Source organism: Thunnus albacares, chromosome 24 (assembly GCF_914725855.1).
Source record: "Thunnus albacares chromosome 24, fThuAlb1.1, whole genome shotgun sequence".
Lineage (NCBI taxonomy): Eukaryota > Metazoa > Chordata > Actinopteri > Scombriformes > Scombridae > Thunnus > Thunnus albacares.
In genome coordinates, this window is record NC_058129.1 from 10913804 (window position 1) to 10940477 (window position 26674).

At 35.0% G+C, this 26674-nt stretch overlaps 3 protein-coding genes across 4 annotated transcripts in view; all 3 read left to right on the forward strand.

Moving 5' to 3' along the window:
- LOC122976624 (OX-2 membrane glycoprotein-like) overlaps positions 1–26674 on the forward strand; it is an 82156-nt gene that overhangs the window by 19519 nt on the left and 35963 nt on the right. The gene's annotated exons all lie outside the window — the stretch shown is intronic.
- Positions 17489–20081, forward strand: LOC122976372. Of its 2 annotated transcripts, none has more exons than XM_044344823.1 (5): positions 17489–18009; positions 18133–18444; positions 18765–18906; positions 19509–19566; positions 19729–20081. In XM_044344823.1, the coding sequence occupies exons 1-5, from the start codon at positions 17946–17948 to the stop codon at positions 19846–19848; spliced, it is 696 nt and encodes a 231-aa protein (XP_044200758.1). In that variant the 5' UTR covers positions 17489–17945; the 3' UTR covers positions 19849–20081. The 2 variants fall into 2 exon arrangements, with proteins under 2 accessions (XP_044200758.1, XP_044200759.1); XM_044344824.1 differs by having other exon boundaries at positions 19521–19566.
- Positions 21970–26674, forward strand: part of LOC122976364 (OX-2 membrane glycoprotein-like) — a 34834-nt gene continuing 30129 nt past the window's right edge. Inside the window, exons 1-2 of the mRNA XM_044344812.1 lie at positions 21970–22093; positions 22389–22478. Coding sequence (XP_044200747.1) covers positions 22048–22093; positions 22389–22478 — 136 coding nt within the window. The 5' untranslated portion in view covers positions 21970–22047. The remainder of the gene's footprint in view (positions 22094–22388; positions 22479–26674) is intronic.

Here is a 26674-nt window from a genome sequence, read left to right on the forward strand (position 1 = left end):
GCGTGTCGTCCTCCCACACTGAGGCAACTGATACTGTACATTTCAAGCAGCAGTTTCACTGTTGCTTAGATGTCTTGACCAGCATGGGTGTATGGGAACTGTGGTTTGCTTTGCTGCTACTGCCTTCAACTTTTTTTATTGACTGCGAAGGTACTGTACATGAACTACTTTTCATAATGTATAACTTGTTTTCTGTTTATCTTATTGTCTTTGGTTTAAAGAGAGAAAATATTTTTTTCTGTCAATTGCTTGTTCTACAGTAGTTCTAGCTCATTGAGTGTATTCATATTGATTTATGATTGATTATTTGCAGTGACTCTTGTGAAAACCACTGGGAGAGAACCATATATCACTCCAGTATGCACCAATGAAACACTGAATACCATTACAGTTGTATCATGTAAGATCAGAACAGAGAGGAGCAGAGGAGAAGAGTGTCTCTTGTCATACAAACATGGAGGGGAATTTTTTAATGGATGTGACTCCAGATTCACACTTATGAAAAAGAATCAGACTATATCTCTTCACCTGACCAGTTTAACACCAGTGGATAGTGGGAACTACAGCTGTGAGTGTGCAAATCGTGAAGGAACAACTAATCTCCACCTAATTATCACTGTGGAAGGTAAATGTTGGATTGCTTTTTCGCTTCAATATACAATATTACATGATACTATTGATACTATATTAAAGATCCCCTCCAGACATCTAAAAATTGATGACTTTGCTTGAAATAATAATGTGGGTCTGATAAGGCCTTTCCATAAAAAAATATATACAGTTGTGCTCATACGTTTACATTAACTGACAGAATTTGTAAGATGTGTATCATTCATAATGTTTGTCGTTGTGACCATAAAGTTCATTTTTGGTCCCATCAATCCAAATGACTTTGTTTCAGAAGTTTTGAGGCTTGTCTAGATGTTATTTGGCATATTGTAAGCGGGCTATTTTGTGGGGTTGGCGCAGTAATGGCTTTTTTCTGGTAACTCGACTGTGCAGCCTGTTTTTGTTCAAGTATCTACTTATTGTGCATCTTGAAATAGCCGCAATACATTTTTGCAGAGAAGCCTGTATTTCAGTTAAAGTTGCATGTGGGTTTTTTTTGCAACCCAAACAATTTTCCTGGTAGTTGTGGATGAAATCTTTGTTGTTTCTACCTGACCATGGCTTGGTATCAACTGAACTACTAATTTCCCATTTCTTTATCAGTGCTTGAACATGATTTATCAGCATTTTCAAATCTTTTTATATCCTTTGCCTGATTTATAAAGTTCAACTACCTTTTCTCGCAGGTCCTTCGACTGTTCTTTTGCTTTTGCCGTGGCTCAGTAAAGTCAGAGCAGCCGTGGATGAAATGTGCCAAAACTCATTGACTATTTATACACAGACACTAATTACAATCAAACAAGTCACAGGTGTGGAAACTTACCCTTCATAACCATTTAAACTTGTGTGTGAATTTGTGTGTATATTATCAGGTCAAACATTCAAGGGTTTGTAAATTTTTGATCAGGACCATTTGGGTGATCATTATGATTTAAAAAGGCCACACAATTATGTAAAAATAAATGGCTTCACCTGAACACTGTCCCTAAATAAAAGAGAAATTTTCAGCATTCAGTCATATTTTCCAATGTGGTCAATATTTCATTTTATGAGCACAACTGTTATCACCAATTAAAATTGTTAAAATTACATCTACTCCTTTTCTCTCATTAAAAATGCCAGAATCTATAAATATACAATTATTCATTTCAAAAGTTTAACTACTTGACAGAAGACGTCTCCTACTTCACTATAAGGTTTGTTCTCAGTGTTTGTGCACTAGAGGCTTCATGTTTCCGTTTCACACTTTTATAAGTTGTGTATTTGACCATTATTGGCTCTAAACTACTGTAGGAACGAGAAGAAAAACATATTTTTGACTGGAGGGGGACTTTAAAAGTTTCTTTGCAAATACAGCAAATACTAATGCCATTTTTCTGACAAGATTTTGTCCTTTACACTATTTTAGAGGATGAAGAAGCCACCAGTTCTACGGAAATGATAAACATAACGAAATATATTGGTGTAATTATATTCTTGTTATTATTACTCATCATAACTGGAGTCATACTGGGATTTATCCACAGAAAAAAACGTCCTAGGTAAGATATTAATATTCATGCATTAACATAGTTAATATTTGGAATAGATCATCTTTAATAAAGCTTATATCTTAGTAAAGGAACTTCATCAATGGTATAAATTTTGATCCTACACATTAAAAACTATTTTGTAACAATGTATTTCCATATTTATCCAACAGAAGACAACTTGAATCAACAACCAGTCTTTCGAACACGGTAATGTACACAAAAATATTGTCCCTACTTTGTTTGTGCTGTTCATTTAACTTATGAGGAAACATATTTTAAAATATCTGTCATTTTGCAGGAAGCAGAAGAAATTGAGCCGTACAGCACCTTCATGCAGAGAGAGAACGTGCTTTATTCAACTATTTTGTATAGTAACTACTGAAATACAAACTTCTAATACTGATTATTTAAATGTGTTCACCAGAGTGGAGATGAATTTAGAGATGCCTTTGTAGGGTTTTAATTATACAATATCCAGTATAATGTGATGCATGTTTTCCTATTGAATAATAAGTGAAACAAAGCCTGATGTCCACAAGGTGGCACTATTTTACATACATTGGTATTTCACTCTCCTGTACGACTGATCCTTAACGTGTATTTCATTCTAAAACATTCAAGCTTAATAGTTTTATATGAATTGTATTTTATTTTTGTAAGTTTAATGTTTTAAGAGCAGTAAGAGCAATATACTGTTTGCAAAACATAATGATGATCAGAATTAATTATGTAATGAATGAATTGTTAAAACTGCTTGTTCTTTTGATGTCAGATATTGAGTTTGTCAAATTGCTGCAAAGCTGTAAAAGTGAAACATTTAACTACTAGCTAGTTTCAAACTAGTAAATTATTACTAAATCAGGTTGCACCATTAAAACTTCAGAAATGTCTCAGCAAGTAAATATTTTAGTAATGTGTAAATTAAAATGAAATGAAATGTGTTTAAACGTTAAGATGAAACTTCATATTGGTTCGATTCTTAGAGGATCCAAGTCCAAGAGTGTCCAACATGTGACTGTAGACCTGATGTTTATAGACATGTTTCTTTCATGCACCTACTCTGTTTTACCTTCAGTGTCTTAATGTGAAAGCAGAAGCAGTCATGTCTTGCACTTCCTTTTAAGCAGAGTAGAGACACCAGCTTGTATCTCTGAGAGAGTTTGAAGTTTAGGTATCTAGAGAACAGATCAAAGACGTGTGTCAGTTTCCCCTCTTCAGTACAGTAAAGTCTTCACTGCCAGCAGCACTTAAACTGTTGCTCAGACCTCTTGACCAGCATGGCTGTTTGGAAACTGTGGTTTGTTCTGCTTCTGCTGCTACCTGCATATAACAACAACCAAGGTACAGGAACTAGTTTTTATAATTTATCATTTAAGACTGCCATCGTTTTCTGATAATATTTGATTTCAAGATAAAAACAAAACATTTTATATATTTCATACTGACTTTTATGATTGATTGTTTGCAGAGACTCTTGTGAAAAACTACTGGGAGAGAACCATATGTCACTCTGATATGCACCAATGAAACACTGAATATCATCACACTTATAATATGTAAGATCAGCACAGAGAGGAGCAGAGTTTTTTTAATAGATGTGACTCAAGATTCACACTCATGAAAAAGAATCAGACTATATTTCTTCACCTGACCAGTTTAATATCACTGGATAGTGGGAACTACAGCTGTCAGTGTTCACATCCCATTGGAACATCTTATTTCTATCTTGATATCACTGTGGAAGGTAAATGTTGGATTTCTTTTTCCCTACAATAAACAATATCACATGATACTATTGATAAAGTACAACATTAAAGATCCCCTCCAGACATCTAGAAATACTACAACAATGTGTGTCTGATATGGGTTCCCCACAAAAATGTTTAATTACCAATTTTAATTTCTTAAAATGACACCTACTCCATTTCCCTCATAAAAAAATTATAAATATGCAAATGTTGTTCATTTCAAAAGTTTCATTACCTCACAGAAGATGTTTCCTACTTCACTGTAAAGTTTGTTGTCAGTGTTTGCGCACTGGAGGTTTCATGTTTCCATTTCACATTTTTATAAGTTGTATATTTGACCACATTTGGCTCTTAACTAGTTGTGATGGCACAAATCAAATCCTGTTCAGAACCAATTATTATTTATTGATTATCACAGTCTGGGATATGTCAATGATTAGCAACAACATTGATATTTATGCACTCTTATTTTTGTGCAATGTCAGATTTAAAAGAACAAAACATCCCCCTTTAAGTATGTCAAAAACTGCCATAAAATATGATATATTATTTTTTTTTCCATTATCACAGTTAATTGTTTTAACCAACATCAGTCCTGATCATAACTACCAAATATTTGTTCATTTTCAGAATTTTAAAAAACTTTAAATGCCAGTGTCTGTGATGATGCCATTAATGTTTATAAAAGAAAAAAACACAACAATTGAAATATTTCCAATATACTAAAGACCTAGTGAATTTTTTTCTTCTTTTTTTGGATTGTCACAGTCTGGGATATGTCAGTAACAGTGATATTTTTGCATTGATATTTTTTGTACAGTATAAAATTAAAGTTAAAGAATCTGACCTGTTTTACTGTATGTAAAGTGTCCTGTTGACCTTCAAAGTCTTTACCTTCTAGTAGCATATTACATTATTTTGCTCTAGAAATAAAGCATAAATACAACATCACTTCAAACAACATTTATTTTCATTAACATTCAACATTCAAAAATTCATGACAGAAATGAATGAGAGACTGTGTGTGTGTGTGTGTGTGTGTGTGTGTGTGTGTGTGTGTGTGTGTGTGTGTGTGTGTGTGTGTCACAGGTGAGAAATGCATAGCTCTGGAGCTCTCTGTATTTATAAGTTTAGCTACGACTGCAGCTGCATAAACACTGGTTTAGGTGCATTGTTTGGTTTTTGCCCCGCTGCGTCTTTGCGGCACTGTAGGTTTCTATATCTGGAAGGAGTGCATGTATGTGTGTATAGACATCTATGTAATCGGGGGGCTTTGAACTTACTTTTATCTCTGTATTTAAAAGACACATAAATCAGAGCAACCGTGTGTGTGTTTCACACTTGGTCATAAGTGATATGTATTTAATGGATTGTGGTGTGAGTCTAATATATCTCAGGTTCAACCACAACAGCATCTTAATATAGTTATTAGCATTGTGACTTGTGCTTGCATGCTGTTTCATGAGGCTAATAGCTAGAAGTTTGTAGTCACATTCTTCAATCATATAGGATTGATATTTTCCAAAAGCTAACAGCATGAAACCTCAACATCTCTGATTCTTTCTTGCTTACTGCTTACTTGTTACTGAGTTTGGCTTGTTTGTTCAGAAATGCTCTGTGTAAAACTGTTGCAGTGACCGATAAAATCAACAAATACAATAAAGTTTGTAACATATAACTCCCTCTTCTAGTATCACTATTTTTTTTAACACACAGACCTTGTTATGAGTAATGTACCTCACATCCTTCCTGAGTTGGAGTTTCATCACAAAATTTGAGACTATTTTCTGATTCTCTTAATAATTGCACAATAATATAGTTCAAACTACAGAGACAAAAAGACTTTGTGTCTTATGACCACAAATTGTACAATATTGATTATCAATTACAGTAATTTGAAAATAACTATTAGGCAATGGAAGTGATATTTAAAGATCTGACATATTTTTTTCTGAATTCTACTCTGTTTCACTGTCAGTGTGTTAATATGAAAGTAGTAATGTCTTGCACTTCATTTTAAGAAGAGTAGAGACATCAGTTCGTAGCTCTGTGAGAGTTTGAGGTTAGCTAAAGAACAGGTCAAAGGCGAGTGTAAGTTTCCCCTCCTCAGTACAATAAAGTCTTCACTGTCAGCAGCACTTAAACTGTTGCTCAGACCTCTTGACCAGCATGGCTGTTTGGAAACTGTGTTTTGTTCTGCTTCTGCTGCTACCTGCGTATAACAACGGCCAAGGTACAGGAACTAGTTTTTATCATTTATCATTTAAGACTGCCATTGTTCTCTAATAATATTTGGTTTAAAGACAACAAAATATTTTCTATATTTCATACTGACTTTTATGATTGACTGTTTACAGTTACTCCTGTGAAAACCACTGGGAGAGAACCATATGTCACTCCGATATGCACCAATGAAACACTGAATATCATCACACTTATAATATGTAAGATCAGAACAGAGAGGAGCAGAGGAGAAGAGTGTAGCTTAATGTATAAATATGGACAGGACTTTGACCATGGATGTGACTCCAGGTTCAAACTTATGAAAAAGAATTGGACTTTATTTCCTCACCTGACCAGTTTAACACCAGTGGATGGTGGGAACTACAGCTGTGAGTGTATATATCGTGAAGGAACAAATACTCTCCATCTTAATATCACTGTGGAAGGTAAACACATGTTATGTATTTTCATACTTACATACATACTAAATTTCTAGCGATTATTTTCCATCCTGTTGTATTGTTAACATGGTAGTATGATGTCTATACTTCAGGTTTACAGGTTAAATCAAAGCACACAGTAATTATTACATAAATACAGTACTTAAAACAGCATTGGTGCTGACAGTAATGTCCTACATCGTTTTTGAGCTTGGCTGTGGTAATTTATGAACTTTGATTTGCAGATTTTAATCATAAAATATTACAGAAGCATCTTCTGATTTTTGTTTTGAGTAAATTCCAGTGCCACTGTAGAGGATGAAGAAGCCACCAGTTCTACAGAAATTATAAACATAATGAAATATATTGGTGTAATTATATTATTGTTATTATTACTCATCATAACTGGAGTCATCCTGGGATTTATCCACAGAATAAAACATCACAGGTAAGAGACTGTAATATTCATATTTTCAATACATTATTATTTTTTGCTTCATGATTTTAAAGCATCAGATGCTCTTAAACAACATGATTATATTGACTGTGGTTCATTTACATGCAGCGTTTTAAACACCTGTTCTCTGTTTTACACTCCTCCTGTGTGTAGTGCGTAATGACTTTGAATTGTTTTTATAGGAAGAGGACCCCTACACAAGCCTTCAGCAGCCAGCCAGTGATGTCTACCAAACTATCTCCAACCAACTACCAGATCCAACCAGCGTCAGTGTAATAATCTCCCGTTTTTATTATCAGGAGACAGACAACGAGGAAGATTTCCATCCAGTTTATTCAGTCTATGAAACTATATAAAACTAAGCTGGAAATGATGCAGTAAATGTCAACACATGGACTTTATTTCTTCATTTATTAGTGAAAATAAATGGACATTGACAGACTTGCTAGCGTAGTTTGAACATTTTTGTACACTATTACTAAAAATACAGAGAATATATAGTATATCTATTAATTGAACATTTAATTTCCAAAAAGTTTGTAATGCTTGCAGTGTGGGAAAAGAATTGCATTAAAGTCAAAGTCTGTGTAAAGTAGAGAAAACTCTAAACTGCAAAAATGTTTTGATTCTCTTTACTTGTCTTCTTATGTTTTCAGTCTTTTTTACACCACGCCTATCAAGCTCAGATAGTAGGACACTTATATGTGTGGCACACAGCTCCCAGCTTATAAGGAAGCATTAATCATCTCTCTTTGCAGTCAAAAATAATTCCAATATGTTTTTAAATGTATTGTTAGTACTTTTGTGTTATTAGAGGGAAGAAAATGTGCGTTCATGCAGTTGCTCCTTTCTTCACCTTCAGAGTGTCTTATATGAAAACAGGAACAGTTCAGTCTTGCACTTCCTTTTTAAGCGTTCACACTAGCTACCTCTGTGAGAGAAATAGACGTTATCAGTAGCCGAAGTGCAGTGCAGAGGTGGCGTGTCGTCCTCCCACACTGAGGCAACTGATACTGTACATTTCAAGCAGCAGTTTCACTGTTGCTTAAATGTCTTGACCAGCATGGGTGTATGGGAACTGTGGTTTGCTTTGCTGCTGCTGCCGTCAACTTTTTTTATTGACTGCGAAGGTACTGTACATGAACTACTTTTCATAATGTATAACTTGTTTTCTGTTTATCTTATTGTCTTTGGTTTAAAGAGAGAAAATATTTTTCTGTCAATTGCTTGTTCTACAGTAGTTCTAGCTCATTGAGTGTATTCATATTGATTTATGATTGATTGTTTGCAGTGACTCTTGTGAAAACCACTGGGAGAGAACCATATATCACTCCAGTATGCACCAATGAAACACTGAATACCATCATAGTTGTATCATGTAAGATCAGAACAGAGAGGAGCAGAGGAGAAGAGTGTCTCTTGACATACAGATATGGAGAGAAGTTTTTTAATGGATGTGACTCCAGATTCACACTTATGAGAAAGAATCAGAATATATTTCTTCACCTGACCAGTTTAACACCAGTGGATAGTGGGAACTACAGCTGTGAGTGTACAAATCGTGAAGGAACAACTTATCTCTACCTTAATATCACTGTGGAAGGTAAATGTTGGATTGCTTTTTCGCTTCAATATACAATATTACATAATGCTATTGATACTATATTAAAGATCCCCTCCAGACATCTAAAAATACTCTACTTGAAATGATAATGTGGGTCTGATAAGGCCTTTCCACAAAAAATATATACAGTTGTCCTTGTAAGTTTACATAAACTGACAGAATTTGTAAGATGTGTATCATTCATAGTGTTTGTCGTTGTGACCATAAAGTTCAATTTTGGTCTCATCAATCCAAATGACTTTGTTTCAGAAGTTTTGAGGCTTGTCTAGATGTTATTTGGCATATTGTAAGTGGGCTGTTTTGTGGGGTTGGCGCAGTAATGGCTTTTTTCTGGTAACTTGACCGTGCAGCCTGTTTTTGTTCAAGTATCTACTTATTGTGCATCTTGAAACAGCCGCAACACATTTTTGCAGAGAATCCTGTATTTCAGTTAAAGTTGCATGTGGGTTTTTTTTGCAACCCAAACAGTTTTCCTAGTAGTTGTGGCTGAAATCTTTGTTGTTTCTACCTGACCGTGGCTTGGTATCAACTGAACTCCTAATTTCCCATTTCTTTATCAGAGCTTGAACACGATTTATCAGCATTTTCAAATCTTTTTATATCTTTTTCCTGATTTATAAAGTTCAACTACCTTTTCTCGCAGGTCCTTTGACCGTTCTTTGCCTTTTCCGTGGCTCAGTAAAGTCAGAGCAGCCGTGGATGAAATGTGCCAAAACTCATTGACTATTTATACACAGACACTAATTACAATCAAACAAGTCACAGGTGTGGAAACTTACCCTTCATAACCATTTAAACTTGTGTGTGAACTTGTGTGTATATTATCAGGTCAAACATTCAAGGGTATGTAAACTTTTGATCAGGACCATTTGGGTGATTTCAGTAATCATTATGATTTAAAAAGGCCACACAATTAAGAACACTATCCCCAAATAAAAGAGAAGTTTTCAGCATGATCAGTCACACTTTCCAATGTGGTCAATATTTCATTTTATGAGCACAACTGTTATCACCAATTAAAATTGTTAAAATTACATCTACTCCTTTTCTCTCATTAAAAATGTCAGAATCTATAAATATGCAAATATTGTTCATTTCAAAAGTTGAACTACTTGACAGAAGACGTCTCCTACTTCACTATAAAGTTTGTTCTCAGTGTTTGTGCACTAGAGGCTTCATGTTTCCATTTCACATTTTTATAAGTTGTATATTTGACCACATTTGGCTCTAAACTACTGTGGGAACAAGAAGAAAAACATATTTTTGACTGGAGGGGGACTTTAAAAGTTTCTTTGCAAATAAAATAAATACTAATGCCATTATTCTGACAAGATTTTGTCCTTTACACTGTTTTAGAGGATGAAGAAGCCACCAGTTCTACGGAAATGATAAACATAACGAAATATATTGGTGTAATTATATTCTTATTGTTACTCATTATAACTGGAGTTATCCTGGGATTTGTCCACAGAATAAAACATCACAGGTGAGAGACTGTAATATTCATATTTCATATTTTCAATACATTATTATTTTTTGCTTCATGACATAAAAGCATCAGATGCTCCTAAACAATATGATTATATTGACTGTGGTTCATTTACATGCAGTTTTTTCAACACCTGCTCTCAATTTGTAAGTCAAGCATATCATTTAAAAAGTATTTTTCTTAAATGATGAAATTCACTACAGTCAGATATAACAAGATCTTGACTTTCAGGTTTATATGAAACAATGAAGGAACATGTGATGTTTTGTTTCCTGTCTCGTCAAATAAAATAAAAGACCACAAAATTAATTTATTCCTACCATTGTGGTTGTAGGAATGAACTGTGGTGTTACTGCATTGATTGTTATTACTGGAGTTGTTCTTGGATTCATCCTCAGAAAAAATCTTTCCTGGTGAAAAAATCTGACTTAAGCGCATTTAAACCTTGTAAAACAATGCAGTCAGAAGAGCTGGTGTGTGTGTGTGTGTTTGGTTTTTCACTAACTCTGATATCTCCTCTTATTTAAAGAAACTGTTCAAGAACGGACACATCTGGATCATCTGTATGTAAATCTCCCGGCTCTTTGGTGAGTAATATACGTTCTCATCAGAGGACTGTGTGAGTGGATTTGAACCTTGAAAAGTGGAGGTTTCAGTAAATGTAGTGACTCAGTGTCCTGACCATTGATCAACGTAATTAAGTCAGACTTTTATAGCTTCATGCATTCAAATTCTGATCTTTTTTATAGGACCGAGATGACCCAGATGACCCCTACACAAGCCTTCATCAGCCAGCAAATGATCTCTACCAAACTATCTCCTCCAAACACCATCAACATGACACCAAAATCTATGAAAACATACAGCAAGAAAACACAGGACTTCCTGTGTAGATTCACTAAGTCTAATATATCTCAGGTCCTATATCTTGTGAACTATTACTTTGTGTCCTATGGCCACGAATCATGCAATATTGATTATAAATTATAGGAATTTGAGAATAAAAGTCAGGTAATGGAAGTATATGATTGTGATCAACAAGTAAATATCCCAGATGTCTATAATACTTGAATTGTGCACACAAACCTTGCTGTTGCTTGAAAGATGTCTGCCAGTCACATAAACTAGTCTGTAGAATACAGTTGCTGTTCATTTGTGCTCAGACTGACCTGTTAACCTGCATCAAGTGATGTGTGTTTGTCATTTACACTTATGTTATTTTAAAACAGTGCTGTGTGAAGACGAAGCAGCGGTTTCCTTATTACAAAAAATGTGGTGAGAACATGCTGCTTACTGTCTTCTTCTCACGTACATGATGATGACCACAAAAGCAAACATGTCAGTTAAAGCATGTCACATAATGTACAACTTTTACTAAGTGTAGATATTGTAAGATATAAAGCAGGTAGACCTGATGTTTGAAGATCTGACATATTTTCTTTCTGTGTTCTACTCTGTTTCACCGTCAGTGTGTTAATATGAAAGCTTCCTTTTAAGAAGACATTGCATTAGCTTGTACCTCTGAGAGAGTTGAGGTTTAGATATCTAGAGAACAGATCAAAGGCATGTGTCGGTTTCCCCCCGTCAGTACAGCAAACTCTTTTGGGCTATGTCAATGATTAGCAACAACAGTGATATCTATGCATTATTATTTTTTGTACAGTATAAAATTAAAGTTAAATAATCTGACCTGTTAACTTAAAGTGTATGTAAAGTGTGCTGTTATCCTTCAAAGTTTTTACCTTCAAATAGTATATTACCTTATTTTGCTCTAGAAATAAAGCATAAATATAACATCACTTCAAACAACATTTATTTTTCAGAATTTAACAAAATTGAACATTTAACATTCAAAAATGTATAGAACAAAAATCAGTGAGTGAGTGTGTGTAAGGTAAGAACAGGTAAGAAATGCATAGCTCTGGAGCTTGCTGTACTTATAAGTTTAGCTATGACTGCAGCTACATTAACATAATGATGGTTTAGGTGCCTTGTTTGGTTTTTGCCCCACTGCGTCTTTGTGGCGCTGCAGGTTTCTATATCTGGAAGGAGTGCATGTATGTGTGTGTGTATATAGACATCTATGTAATCGGGGGGCTTTGAACTTACTTTTATTTCTGTATTTAAAAGACATATAAATCAGAGCAACCGTGTGTGTGTTTCACACTTGGTCATCAGAGATACGTGTTTAATGGATTGTGGTGTGAGTCTAATATATCTCAGGTTCAACCACAACAGCATCTAAATGTAGTTATTTGCACTGTGATTTGTTTTTGCATGCTGTTTAATGAGGCTAATAGCTAGAAGTTTCTAGTCACATTCTTCAATCAGATAGGATTGATATTTTCCAAAAGCTAACAGCATGAAACCTCAACATCTCTGATTCTTTCTTGCTTACTGCTTACTTGTTACTGAGTTTGGCTAGTTTGTTCAGAAATGCTCTGTTTAAAACTGTTGCAGTGGCCGATAAAATCAACAAATACAATAAAGTATGTAACATATAACTCCCTCTTCTAGTATCACTATTTTTTTTAACACACAAACCTTGTTATGAGTAATGTACCTCACATCCTTCCTGAGTTGGAGTTTCATCACAAAAGTTGAGGCCATTTTCTGATTCTTATAACTGACATAAATTATAAGAATTTGAGAATAAAAGTCAGTCAATGGAAGTGTAACAATAACAATTAAATACCCAAGATGTCTATAATACTTGAATTGTGCACACAAACCTTGCTGTTGCTTGAAAGATGTCTGCCAGTCACACAAACTAGTTTGTAGAATACAGTTGCTGTTCATTTGTGCTCAGACTGACCTGTTAACCTGCATCAAGTGATGTGTGTTTGTCATTTACAAATATGTCCAGTTAAAACAGTGCTGTGTGAAGACGAAGCAGCGGTTTCCTTATTACAAAAAAGGTGGTAAGAAAATGCTGCTTACTGTCTTCTTCTCACGTACATGATAATGACCACAAAAGTAAACATGTAAGTTAAATCATGTCACATGATGTACAACTTTTACTAAGTGTAGATGTTGTAAGATTTAAAGCAGGTGATACTTTGTATTAGTTGGATTCTGGTGGATCCAGCTCCAAGGGCAGTCTAAACACATGACTGTAGACCCGAAGAGCTGACATATTTTCTTTCTGTCACCGTCAGTGTGTTTATATGAAAGCAGTCATGTCTTGCACTTCCTTTTACGAAGACATCACATCAGTTCGTAGCTCTGTGAGAGTTTGAGGTTAGCTAAAGAACAGGTCAAAGACGTGTGTCAGTTTCTCCTCTTCAGTACAGAAAAGTCTTCACTGCCAGCAGCACTTAAACTGTTGCTCAGACCTCTTGACCAGCATGGCTGTTTGGGAACTGTGGTTTGTTCTGCTTCTGCTGCTACCTGCGTATAACAACAGCCAAGGTACAGGAACTAGTTTTTATTATTTATCATTTAAGACTGCCATCGTTTTCTGATAATATTTGATTTCAAGATGATAACAAAATACTTTCTATATTTCATGCTGACTTTTATGATTGGTTGTTTGCAGAGACTCTCGTGAAAACCACTGGGAGAGAACCATATGTCACTCCGATATGCACTAATGAAACAGTGAATATCATCATAGTTGTATCATGTAAGATCAGAACAGAGAGGAGCAGAGGAGAAGAGTGTATCTTGTCATACAAATATGGAGAGGAGTTTTTTAATGAATGTGACTCCAGATTCACACTTATGAAAAAGAATCAGAATATATTTCTTCACCTGACCAGTTTAACACCAGTGGATAGTGGGAACTACAGCTGTGAGTGTACAAATCGTGAAGGAACAAATTATCTCCACCTTAATATCACTGTGGAAGGTAAATGTTGGATTGCTTTTTTGCTTCAATATACAATATTACATGATATTCTTGATACCATATTAAAGATCCCCTCCAGACATCTAAAAATACTCTACTTGGAATGATAATGTGGGTCTGACATGAGCTTCATGAGTCTTCATGGCTAAAACAAAATGTATACAGTTGTGCTCGTAAGTTTACATAAACTGGCAGAATTTGTAAGATGTGAACCATTCATAGTGTTTGTGGTTGTGACCATAAAGTTAAATTTTGGTCTCATCACTCCAAATGACTTTGTTCCAGAAGTTTTGAGGCTTGTCTGGATGTTATGTGGCATATTGTAAGCGAGCTGTTTTGTGGCGTTGGCACAGTAACGGCTTTTTCTGGCAACTCGACCGTGAAGCCCATTTTTGTTCCAAGTATCAACTTATTGTGCATCTTGAACCTGACGTACCACGTTTTTACGGAGAAGCCTGTATTTCAGCTGAAGTTGCATGTGGGTTTTTTTTGCAACCTGATCAGTTTTCCTGGTGGATGTGGCTGAAATCTTTGTTGGTCTACCTGACCATGGCTTGGTATCAACTGAACCCCTAATTTTCCACTTCTTCATCAGAGCTTGAAAATGATTTATCAGCATTTTCAAATCTTTGGAAATCTTTTTATATCCTTTTCCTGATTTATAAAGTTAAAATATCTTTTCTTGCAGGTCCTTTGACAGTTATTTTGCTTTCCCCGTGGTTCAAGCAGCCCTGAAATGTCCAGAAATTCATTGACTATTTATACACAGACACTAATTACAATCAAACAAGTCACAGGTGTGGAAACTTACCTTTCATAACCATTTAAATCTGTGTGTGTGAACTTGTGTGTATATTATCAGGTCAAACATTCAAGGGTATGTAAACTTTTGATCAGGGCCGTTTCGGTGATTTCAGTTATCATTATGATTTAAAAAGGGCAAACACAATTAAGTGAAAATAAATGGCTTCACCTGAACACTATCCCTTAATAAAAGAGAAGTTTTCAGCATGATCAGTCATTTTCTAATATGGTCAATATTTCATTTTATGAGCACAACTGTAATTACCGACTTAAAAAATGTTAAAATTACATCTACTCCTTTTCCCTCATTAAAAATACCAGAATCTATAAATATGCAAATATTCATTTAAAAAGTTTAACTACTTGACAGAAGACGTCTCCTACTTCACCATAAAGTTTGTTCTCAGTGTTTGTGCACTGGAGGCTTCATGTTTCCGTTTCACACTTTTATAAGTTGTGTATTTGACCATTATTGGCTCTAAACTACTGTAGGAACAAGAAGAAAAACATATTTTTGACTGGAGGGGGACTTTAAAAGTTTATTTGCAAATAAAATAAATACTAATGCCATTTTTCTGACAAGATTTTTTCCTTTACACTGTTTTAGAGGATGAAGAAGCCACCAGTTCTACGGAAATGATAAACATAATGAAATATATTGGTGTAATTATATTCTTGTTATTTTTACTCATCATAACTGGAGTCATCCTGGGATTTATCCACAGAAAAAATCATAGGTAAGATATTAATATTCATGCATTAACATAGTTAATATTTGGAATAGATCATCTTTAATAAAGCTTATAGCTTAGTAATGGAGCTACGTCAATGGTACAAATTTTGATCCTACACATGGAAACACTAAAAATGATTTTGTAACGATGTTTTTCCATATTTATCCAACAGAAGACAATTTGAACCAACAACCAGTCTTCCAAACATGGTAATGTACACAAAAATGTTGTCCCTACTTTGTTTGTGCTGTTCATTTAACTTATGAGGAAATATATTTTAAAATATCTGTCATTTTGCAGGAAGCAGAAGAAATTGAGCTGTACAACACCTTCATGCAGAGAGAGAATGTGCTTTATTCAACTACCGAAATACAAACTTCTAATACTACTTATTTAAATGTGTTCACCAGAGTGGAGATGCCTTTGTAGGGTTTTAATTATACAATATCCAGTATAATGTGATGCATGTTTTCCTAATGAATAATAAGTGAAACAAAGCCTGATGTCCACAAGGTGGCACTATTTTACATACATTGGTATTTCACTCTCCTGTACGACTGATCCTTAAAGTGTATTTCATTCTAAAACATTCAAGCTTAATAGTTTTATATGAATTGTATTTTATTTTTGTAAGTTTAATGTTTTAAGAGAGCAGTAAGAGCAATATACTGTTTGCAAAACAATGCTGATCAGAATTAATTATGTAATGAATAAATGGTTAAAAGTGCTTGTTCTTTTGATGTCAGATATTGAGTTTGTCAAATTGCTGCAAAGCTGTAAAAGTGAAACATTTAACTATTAGCTAGTTTCAAACTAGTGAATTATTACTAAATCAGGTTGCACCATTAAAACTTCAGAAATGTCTCGGCTAGTAAACATTTTAGTAATGTGTAAATTAAAATGAAATGAAATGTGTTTAAACTTTAAGATGAAACTTCATATTGGTTCAATTCTTAGAGGATCCAAGTCCAAGAGTGTCCAACATGTGACTGTAGACCTGATGTTTATAGACATGTTTTCTTTCATGCACCTACTCTGTTTTACCTTCAGAGTGTCTTAATGTGAAAGCAGGAGCAGTCATGTCTTGCACTTCCTTTTAAGAAGAGAAGAGACACCAGCTTGTACCTCTGTGAGAGTTTGAGGTTTAGGTTTCTAAAGAGTAGTTCAAAGACGTGTGTCAGTTTCCACCCTTCAGTACAGAAAAGTCTTCACTGCCAGCAGCACTTAAACTGTTGCTCAGACCTCTTGACCAGCATGGCTGTTTGGAAACTGTTTGGAAACTGTTTGTTCTGCCTCTGCTGCTACCTGCGTACAACAACAGCAAAGGTACTGTACAGCAACTAGTTTTTATCATTTAAGACTGCCATTGTTTTCTCATAATATTTTGTTTAAAGAGAACAACAAAATATTTTCTACATTTCATACTGACATTTATGATTGATTGTTTGCAGTGACTCTTGTGAAAACCTCTGGGAGAGAACCATATATCGCTCCAATATGCACTGATGAAACATTGAGTACCATCACACTTTTAGTATGTGAGATCAGCACAGAGAGGAGCAGAGGAGAAGAGTGTCTTCTGGTATACAATTATGTAGAGGAGTTTTTCATTGGATGTGACTCCAGATTCATACTTATAAAAGAGAATCAAACTATATTTCTTCACCTGACCAGTTTAACAGCAGTGGATAGTGGGAATTACAGGAATTATATTATATTATTGGAATTTGAAAATAAACATCAGGCAATGGAAGAGTATATCTGCAATAAACAAGTAAATATCCCAGATGTCTGTAATACTTGAATTGTGCACACAAATGTTGCTGTTGCTTGAAAGATGTCTGCCAGTCACATAAACTAGTTTGTAGAATACAGTTGCTGTTCATTTGTTCAGACTGACCTGTTAACCTGCATCAAGTGATGTGTGTTTATCACTTACACTTATGTTGTAAGTTGAAGTTAAAACAGTGCTGTGTGAGGACGAAGCAGCGATTTCCTTATTACAAAAAAGGTGTTAAGAGCATGCTGCTTGCTGTCTTCAACTCATGCACATGGTGATGACCGCAAAAGCAAACATGTCAGTTAAAGCATGTCACATGATGTACAACTTTTACTAAGTGTAGATGTTGTAAGATATAAAGCAGGTGATACTTTGTATTAGTTGGATTCTTGTGGATCCAGCTCCAAGAGCGATTTGAACACATGACTGTAGATCTGACATATTTTATTTCTGTCATCGTCAGTGTGTTTATATGAAAGCAGTAATGTCTTGCACTTCCTTTTTCAGAAGAGAAAAGAAACCAGCTCGTATTTCTGAGAAAGTTTGAGGTCAACTAAAGAACAGGTCAAAGGCGTGTGTCAGTTTCCCCTCTTCAGTACAATAAAGTCTTCACTGCCAGCAGCACTTAAACTGTTGCTCAGACCTCTTGACCAGCATGGCTGTTTGGAAACTGTGGTTTGTTCTGCTTCTGCTGCTACCTGCGTATAACAACAGCCAAGGTACAGGAACTAGTTTTATCATTTATCATTTAAGATTGCCATTGTTTTCTGATAATATTTGCTTTAAAGAGAACAAAATATTTTCTATATTTCATACTGACTTTTATGATTGATTGTTTGCAGTGACTCTTGTGAAAACCACTGGGAGAGAACCATATGTCACTCCGATATGCACCAATGAAACACTGAATATCATCACATTTATAATATGTAAGATCAGAACAGAGGAGAGCAGAGGAGAAGAGTGTCACCTGGGGTTTCACTATGAGCGTGGCTTTGAGCATGGATGTGACTCCAGGTTCACACTTATGAAAAAGAATTGGACTTTATTTCTTCAACTGACCAGTTTAACACCAGTGGATAGTGGGAACTACAGCTGTGAGTGTACATATATTGAAGGAACAAATACTCTCCATCTTCAAATCACTGTGGAAGGTAAACACTTGTTATGTATTTTTCCTCATACTTTGGCTAAATTTATAGTGATTATTTTCCATTGTGTTGTATTGTTAACATGGTAGTATGATGTCTATACTTCAGGTTTACTGGTCAAATCAAAGCATGCAGTAATTATAACAGCACTAATTATAACAGCATTAGTGCTGACAGTAATGTCCTACATCATTTTTGGTCTTGGCTGTGGTAATTTATTGGCTTTGACTTGCAGATTTAAATAATAAAATATTACAGAAGCATCTTGTGTTTTTTATTAATTTTTTTTTTTTTTTTTTTTTTTTTTTTTTTTACAATTTGAGTAAATCCCAGTGCCACTGTAGAGGATGAAGAGGCCACAAGTTCCACAAAAATATCAATTGCCAGTACTGCTGTTGGTGTGACTGTATTCATCATTATAACTGGAGTTATCCTGGGATTTATCCACAGAAGAAAACATCACAGGTGAGAGACTGTAATATTCATATTTCATATTTTCAATACATTATTGTTTTTTGCTTCAAGACTTAAAAGCATCAGATGCTATAATCTATGATTATATCAACTGTGGTTCATTTACATGCAGTTTTTTCAACACTTGTTCTCATTTTGTAAGTCAAGTATATCATTTAAAAAGTACTTTTCTTTAATGATATCACCTGTCATACATGTTTATCTTATTTTGAATGACTTTGAATTCTTTGAAGTCAAATATAGCAAGATCTTCACTTTCAGGTTTATATGAAACAATGAAGGAACACGTGATGTTTCGTTTCCTGTCTCGTCTAATAAAATAGACCACAAAATTCAGAGTACATTATTTATTCCTACCATTTTGGTGGTAGGAATGAACTGTGGTGTTACTGTATTGATCACTGTTTTCGGAGTTGTCCTTGGATTCATCCTCAGAAAAATTCTTTCCAGCTGCAAAATTCTGACTTAAGTGCTTTTAAACCTTGTAAAACGATGCAGTCAGTGGTTTGCTTGGAAAGCACAGAAGAGCTGGTGTGTGTGTGTGTGTGTGTGTTTGGTGTTTCACTAACTCTGATATCTCTTCTGATTTAAAGAATCCATTCAAGAACAGACACATCTGGATCATCTGTATGTAAATCTCCCGGCTCTTTAGTGAGTAATGTACTTTCTGATCAGAGGACTGTGTGAGTGGATTTGAACCTTGAAAAGTGGAGGTTTCAGTATATGTAGTGACTCAGTGTTTCAACAATTGTTCAACATAATTAAGTCAGACTTTTAAAGGCATCATGCATTAAAATTCTGACCTTTTTATAGACCGGAGATGACCCAGATGACCCCTACACAAGCCTTCAGCAGCCAGCAAATGATCTCTACCAAACTATCTCCTCAATACACCATCAACATGACGCCAAGACAAATTCAGCCACAATATAATGGAGCTGGATGATCAGGAAATAGATGGAAGAGAGACTGATCCAAGTTGGGAAAACTATGAAAACACTTTAACCAAAATTGAAGAGAACATGAATATGTGACTGTCTGATATTGTTTCCCTAAATACTGAGATTGCAGTATCGGAGGTTTTCTTGACACCATGATAACTGTTTTATTTCTCACTTACGGTGGCCAACAAAATCAACAAATAGAATAAAGTATGTAACATATAACCCAGATATCTATAATACTTGAATTGTACACACAAACCTTGTTGTTGCTTGAAAGATGTCTGCCAGTCACATAAACTAGTCTGTAGAATACAGTTGCTGTTCATTTGTGCTCAGACTGACCTGTTAACCTGCATCAAGTAATGTGTGTTTGTCATTTACAATTGTGTCCAGTTAAAACAGTGCTGTGTGAAGAGGAAGCAGCAGTTTCCTTATTACAAAAAGGTGATAAGAGCATGCTGCTTCCTGTTTCCAACTCATACACATGGTGATGACTGCAAATCAAACTTTTACTAAGTGTAGATGTTGTAAGATATAAAGCAGGTGATACTTTGTATTAGTTGGATTCTTGTGGATCCAGCTCCAAGAGTGGTCTGAACACATGACTGTAGCCCTGAGGATCTGACATATTTTCTCTCTGTGTTCTACTCTGTTTCACCTTCAGAGTGTCTTAATATAAAAGCAGTCATGTCTTGCACTTCCTTTTTCAGAAGAGAAGCTCAGTTCGTACCTCTGTGTACCAATGTGATTGGTCAAAGTAGAGTTAATGTTAACTACTTAAACTAGCTACATAAACTAGCAGTTTAATGTATAATAATCCATCATTTTATAATCTAATCATATATTTTGTGTGTAAAATCCTAATCTGAAAATGAATGTAGTAGAGTACAATATTTCAATATTGCAATATTTATGGAGTAGAAGTATAAAATACCATAGAATTGAAATACTCAAATGAAGGGGCAATGCAAATACAGTAAATGTATTACAGTACACCACCTACACAAAGCCTTTGGGGTTTATATGGTCATGCTACATACTGTAAACTGAAGAAATCCCCTCTCACCCAGTTTCACTTTCTCTTTTACAGGCACTTAAAAGACATGACATCCCTAGATTTTAATCTCAAATGTAAAAATTTCTCAAACTTTGTTATGCAGAAGTACACTAGTACTTCTAATGAGGATGGACGTTCCTCCTATTTAACTTCACTTTAAGTTGGCTGCCATGAGATTTCCTGGAGGTTGCACATGTATGTTAACCATCATGAAAATATGTCTTGCTTTCTTTTTGCTTCGCAGTGTTGCTCTTTGTTGCAGAATTATAAAAAGTGACTAACATTTAATTATTTGATTATCATTTCATAATCAACTAATATATTATACTTATTAGCCCTGTTATCATATTAATATTTAATAAATATGTATTTTAACTTGATGGTCCAGCCTCATTAATGTGGTCCATAGTCTGTTTTTACATCTTTTCACTATTGGTTTAAAAACAGAAACACAAAGATGATACATTTGCCTAAAAGCAGTCATAGTAGAAGTATTTAAATCAGTACACGTAGCAATACCATGCTATAAAAATACTCCATTACAGGAAAAAGTCTTGCATTCAACACTTTATATCGTAAAAGTATTAGCAACAAAATATAGTATCAAAAGTGAAAGTATTAATTATGCAGAGTGACCAGTGAGTAATTTATTATTATTATTGTTGTTGTTGTTGTTGTTTGTTGTTATTGATATATTAATATGTAAGCAGTGCTTTAATGTGATTGGTCAAAGTAGAGTTAATGTTAACTACTTAAACTAGCTACATAAACTAGCAGTTTAATGTATAATAATCCATCATTTTATAATCTAATCATATATTTTGTGTGTAAAATCCTAATCTGAAAATGAATATAGTAGAGTACAATATTTCAATATTGCAATATTTATGGAGTAGAAGTATAAAATACCATAGAATTGAAATAGGCTACTCAAATGAAGGGGCAATGCAGTATTACAAATACAGTAAATGTATTACAGTACACCACCTACACAAAGCCTTTGGGCTTTATATGGCCATGCTACATGCTGTAAACTGAAGAAATCTCCTCTCACCCAGTTTCACTTCCTCTTTTACAGGCACTTAAAAGGCTGCTCTGCTCTGAACTGACAGTGTTGTTTGTACGTCTGGGATGAAAATGTTTCGTTTCCTGATACTAACCGGTTTGCTGTTGAAAGGTGAGTGACACAGGAGACACAGGAGAGGCAAACCTCCTCCACATTCAGTGTGGTAACTTTGTTAGTATCTACAGAATAGAGTTCAGAATTTTGTAGTTATTATGCCTATATTATATGTTTTTCTGTCCTCTTAAAAAGACAACATTATTATATAGCATAATTTAAAGTCATCTACATTCAAACCGCTTAGAAGGACAAATATATTTTAGTCATTCATTATTGAGTGCAGCAAGTGCATATCTTACCTTAAGTCTGCGCTTACCGACACTCAGCTGTTTTTTTTTTTAAATTTTAGCCTGGGCGTCACAGATCAGTGGATATGGAAATACAACAGCTGATTACGGCGGTGACGCGTATTACAGGTGCACACTTCAGAACCCCACAGGTGATCATATTCTCCTTTTCTAATCGTCTGCAGTCTTGGTTGTTTTGTTTCTAAGGTTTTTAAGGATTCACTGGTGTAGTTCCTCCATTCCAGAGAGGTATTCCATCAAGCTGGATAAAGGAAAAGCCCGGCTTATTTAGATAAGCCTCGCTAATTTCATTGAGAGTCCGTTCCATCATATTTGTTAAATGATTCACTGCTCAGTAACCATGGTAACTCATACCGCCGAACTAGCTTGCTCCTTGGCAGCTGTGTGTCGAAGAACATCCGACGGGCGGAAACAGACTCCCTCGAAATGCCAAAAAACCCCAAATAAATTTAATTTTGATATCAGATATATTCACATTTTTGAAGCTGGAATCAATGAATTTTTTGCCATTTCTGCTGAAGTAGATCAATTAATCAACTAATCAGTGCAGCTGTAAGGATCTTTCTGCATTATTAAAGACATTTTCATACTCATCAACTGGATTCTCTATTTCCAGTAGGGTATTAAACACATCCCTGCTGGAGGATTAAAACTTTAACCTTTTTCATAATGGATTTCCACTCTCACATGCAAAATTATGGCAGGTTGAAATTATGTTTATTTGTCTGTTTGCCATGAAATTGAATTTTTTTTAATTATCTTTCACACGTGACAATAACTGTGTTTTCACACCACCAAATGCAAAAAGTGCAAAGAAAATCCGAAATAGAAACAATTTGTGTGCATTTATGTTCACGTACAGTATTTTCATATAGAGCTGCAACAATTAATCAATCGACAGAAAACTGAAACAGCATGAAAGTGACAGATGCTGCATCACCAGTAGCAGGTGATTCTTTCTAGGCCAAACAAACTAACATACTGGACACAAAGTATCATGTCAAAGCTGATGTCTTTGTAAGAAATGAATTCATGTGAAACAGTATTTCTTTAATGTTTTGTCTTTGCAGAGCTGCATGAACCCATTCTACAAATCAGAGAATCAAACTCTACTGAAGAGACAGTTGTGTCCTGCTCGGCCACAGGTCATCCTGCTCCCACAGTAACTCTGAATGTCCCACAACAAGACCTCTACTTCTCTCACAACAGCACAGTCAGTGTCACCAACACCAACGGTACAGTCACTGTCACCACTACAGCTGTGCTGTCTGGTTTCCATGGAAACGGTGCACATGTTGGATGTGCAGCACAACTGCTCTCAGTCCCTGAAATTCAGGTGTTAAAGATGATTCCTGCAGATGGTGAGAAACACTTCCAAACCCACAGATTTATAGATTGATCATCATTTTACGATTCTGATATTTGTTTTTCTTTCTTCAGATTTTAATGATGAATCTGGATCCAATAAGAGTAAGTTAACCTTAAAGTTGTCTCAAGTCAAAATTCACATTTAAACTGTAGTTGCTTTATGAATGTTTGGTATTCATATCACAGTTTTTTCTCTTTTTCTCATAGTTTTCACTTTGATCGTTACACTGATCCCGGCAGTGGTCGTTGTTTGCATTGCTGTAGTCGTCACTGTCAACTTTCAACTCAATATCTGTCTTGTTGTGATACCAGTTAATATGGTAATAATTTATTGACATTAAGAGGAAACAAAGAGCTTAAAGAATCTATACAGACAACACCTATAAATAAATAATATATAAATGTTCTTAAATCCTTCATTCTGTCACACAGGGACGATGAGGAGATCACGACGCTACAAGAACCAATGAAAAACACTGATGAGTAAGACAATTCATAATTATTCACTTGTTCATATTTATTATTAATTGCTTCTTCAGAAAATGATTTAATCTGTCTTCTCTCTATTTTGGCATGTTAGTTCCTTTCTGTCTCTATATCTCTCTAACTAATGTGTTATTTATACATGAAGCTGATTCTGATGCACTTTACTCTTCATGGTCCATTGTGTACTCATAGTCAGCCTGTTTATCCACATAACTGTTAACTGTCAGAGTCATTCAGTGATAGAAATATGTATGATGTATTGTAATAATGTGAGTGGAAATTGACTCATGTCTTGTTTTTATCTGAAGGTGCAAAACAGCTTTAGTGAAGCAGGAGAACGAGCAGATCAGGAAACCTCAGAAGAAAGATCCAAAAGGGGAGAAACCAGAACCATCATCTTCCACAGTTAAAAGTCTTCTTAGTAACAAACACCCCGCAAGACTGTAGTTTCAATACAAAGTCATACAAACCTAGTAACAGCAGAAATGAAATTACACATCATTGAATGTAAAAATGAACGAGTATTATTCTTGTGTTAAATTAACATGCAGCAAAATACAGAAACCATCAGAAGAAAGCTTCAATCTAGCAATTTTCATTCATTCACACTGTTGAAAGCTCCAGTCTTTGTGGCTGAGACAAGCTTTACTCAAGCCTACTTCTGACTATTTTATTGTATTTTAATTGGTGACAAATTAAACATAGTTTAATGTATTGCACCATTTGTGAGGAACTTACACAATTTGTGCTGTCAAGAATGACTTCATAAACACAAACAAACATCAAAAACATAGACAACCATCAGATAACCTGAAGCAAAGGAGAAGCTGTGATTTTCTGCACCTAGCAGACATCCCTAGATTTTAATCTCAAATGTAAAAAAGAAGTTAAAAAGTTCCACATGTAAGAGACAGATGAAGAAAAGGTTACTATTTTGTATAAAGTCATGTAATATCAGTATGTAACTGATAGATGTCCTGGAGATAGACAATATGTGGTGATATAAATAAGAGGAAGTTGTAGAGTTATAAAAAGAAAGGCCAAGAGAGACTCTGGGTTCCTTTTTCTTTTTGGGGAACCCCCTTTTCCCATAGGGCTTTTTAAAAGATTGATTATTTACTGAATGGGACAGTGTGCAGTTTGAAACATTAAAGATGCACTGCACTAGAGTTAGCTTGAAGCTAATTTGCATCTGTAGTCCCTGACAAAAAACATACAACAGCACAACAACAAACAGTTGTTGTGCCTCAATGGTCACACAGCTGATTGGTCTTTAGTACATGTTTCAGTCTGGTCTTGAATGCATTGATAGAACTACAGTTCTTCATATCATGATATTTATTTGAGAATAATCTAAAATTCTCAAAGCTCAGTAAATTGTATTTCTCCAGTGCCCTTCAGTGATGGAAATGCATTGGCTTTTTGTCCAGAGTTTTTAAAATTTGTTTGTATAAGGACTCAAGAGGTTTAATGGCTGTTTCTCCAGCCTGCCCCCAACACGTGATGCAATAAGACATATGGGAAAGAATCATAGCATGCATTAATATCTTGGCTGCGTCCAAAGAGAGACAGTTTCTAATATGTCTAAGATTTATTCTATCTATTTATCTATTTCGAGAGATCTCTTTGAGACTCTTTTTAGTCTTGTAGCTTTTTGCTTTTTAATTTTTTGCTCAAGTTTTTGTATTTTACTTTGCTCTTTTTGCATCTTATATTACTTGTTTTGTAAAACCAAATAAAACTGTTTGTATTTTTATACACTCCAACCAAAGTTCCTGACTTGTGCTCATCTCTGAGGTCTTCTAGTTTCACCCAAGTAAGCAAAGACGCCTCCTTTGGGATAGGCTGACATTGGTTTTAAATTTATTTAGATCAAAAATTATGATGAAATTTGTTAAGGATAAACTTGTAGTGTTTATTGAATACCAGGATGATAATGGTTCAGATTTAATGACTGAGGTCAACATGCTGCTATACATGTGATAGATGTATTGTATTTCAGAATAGAATTAGGTTGAGAGATTTATTATTAGGGGTTTAATTGGCTAAACTGTTAGGGCCAGGGCTCTGAAGATGCCCTATAAAACCGGGTGAGAGCCCTCGGCAGTCAGAGTGGGCCTCCTCCAGAGATGACCTGTTAGAAGGCCATCTTTGAGTACTTGCACCAATACACTTCGTTGTGACCCAGACTGTTAGGAATTCCTGAATAAATAGGTCCGTTGGTAGTGGTTCAATGACAGCTGGTGATTATAGAAGCCAGGCTGAATCTGGTCCCTTAAGCAAGTCTAGGGTGGTCTTGCGTGTAGATTTTGGGAACCCTGTTTGATACCTAGGTCAGAGGCAGAGGACAGCCGTCTGTCGGTGCCTTATTCACATCAGAAGGGGGTATCAGTTATCTGTAGGCAGAAACCATTACAACGTTTATTGAAAGATCCTCAGATACATGTTACACTTTGTGTGACATGAAACATTT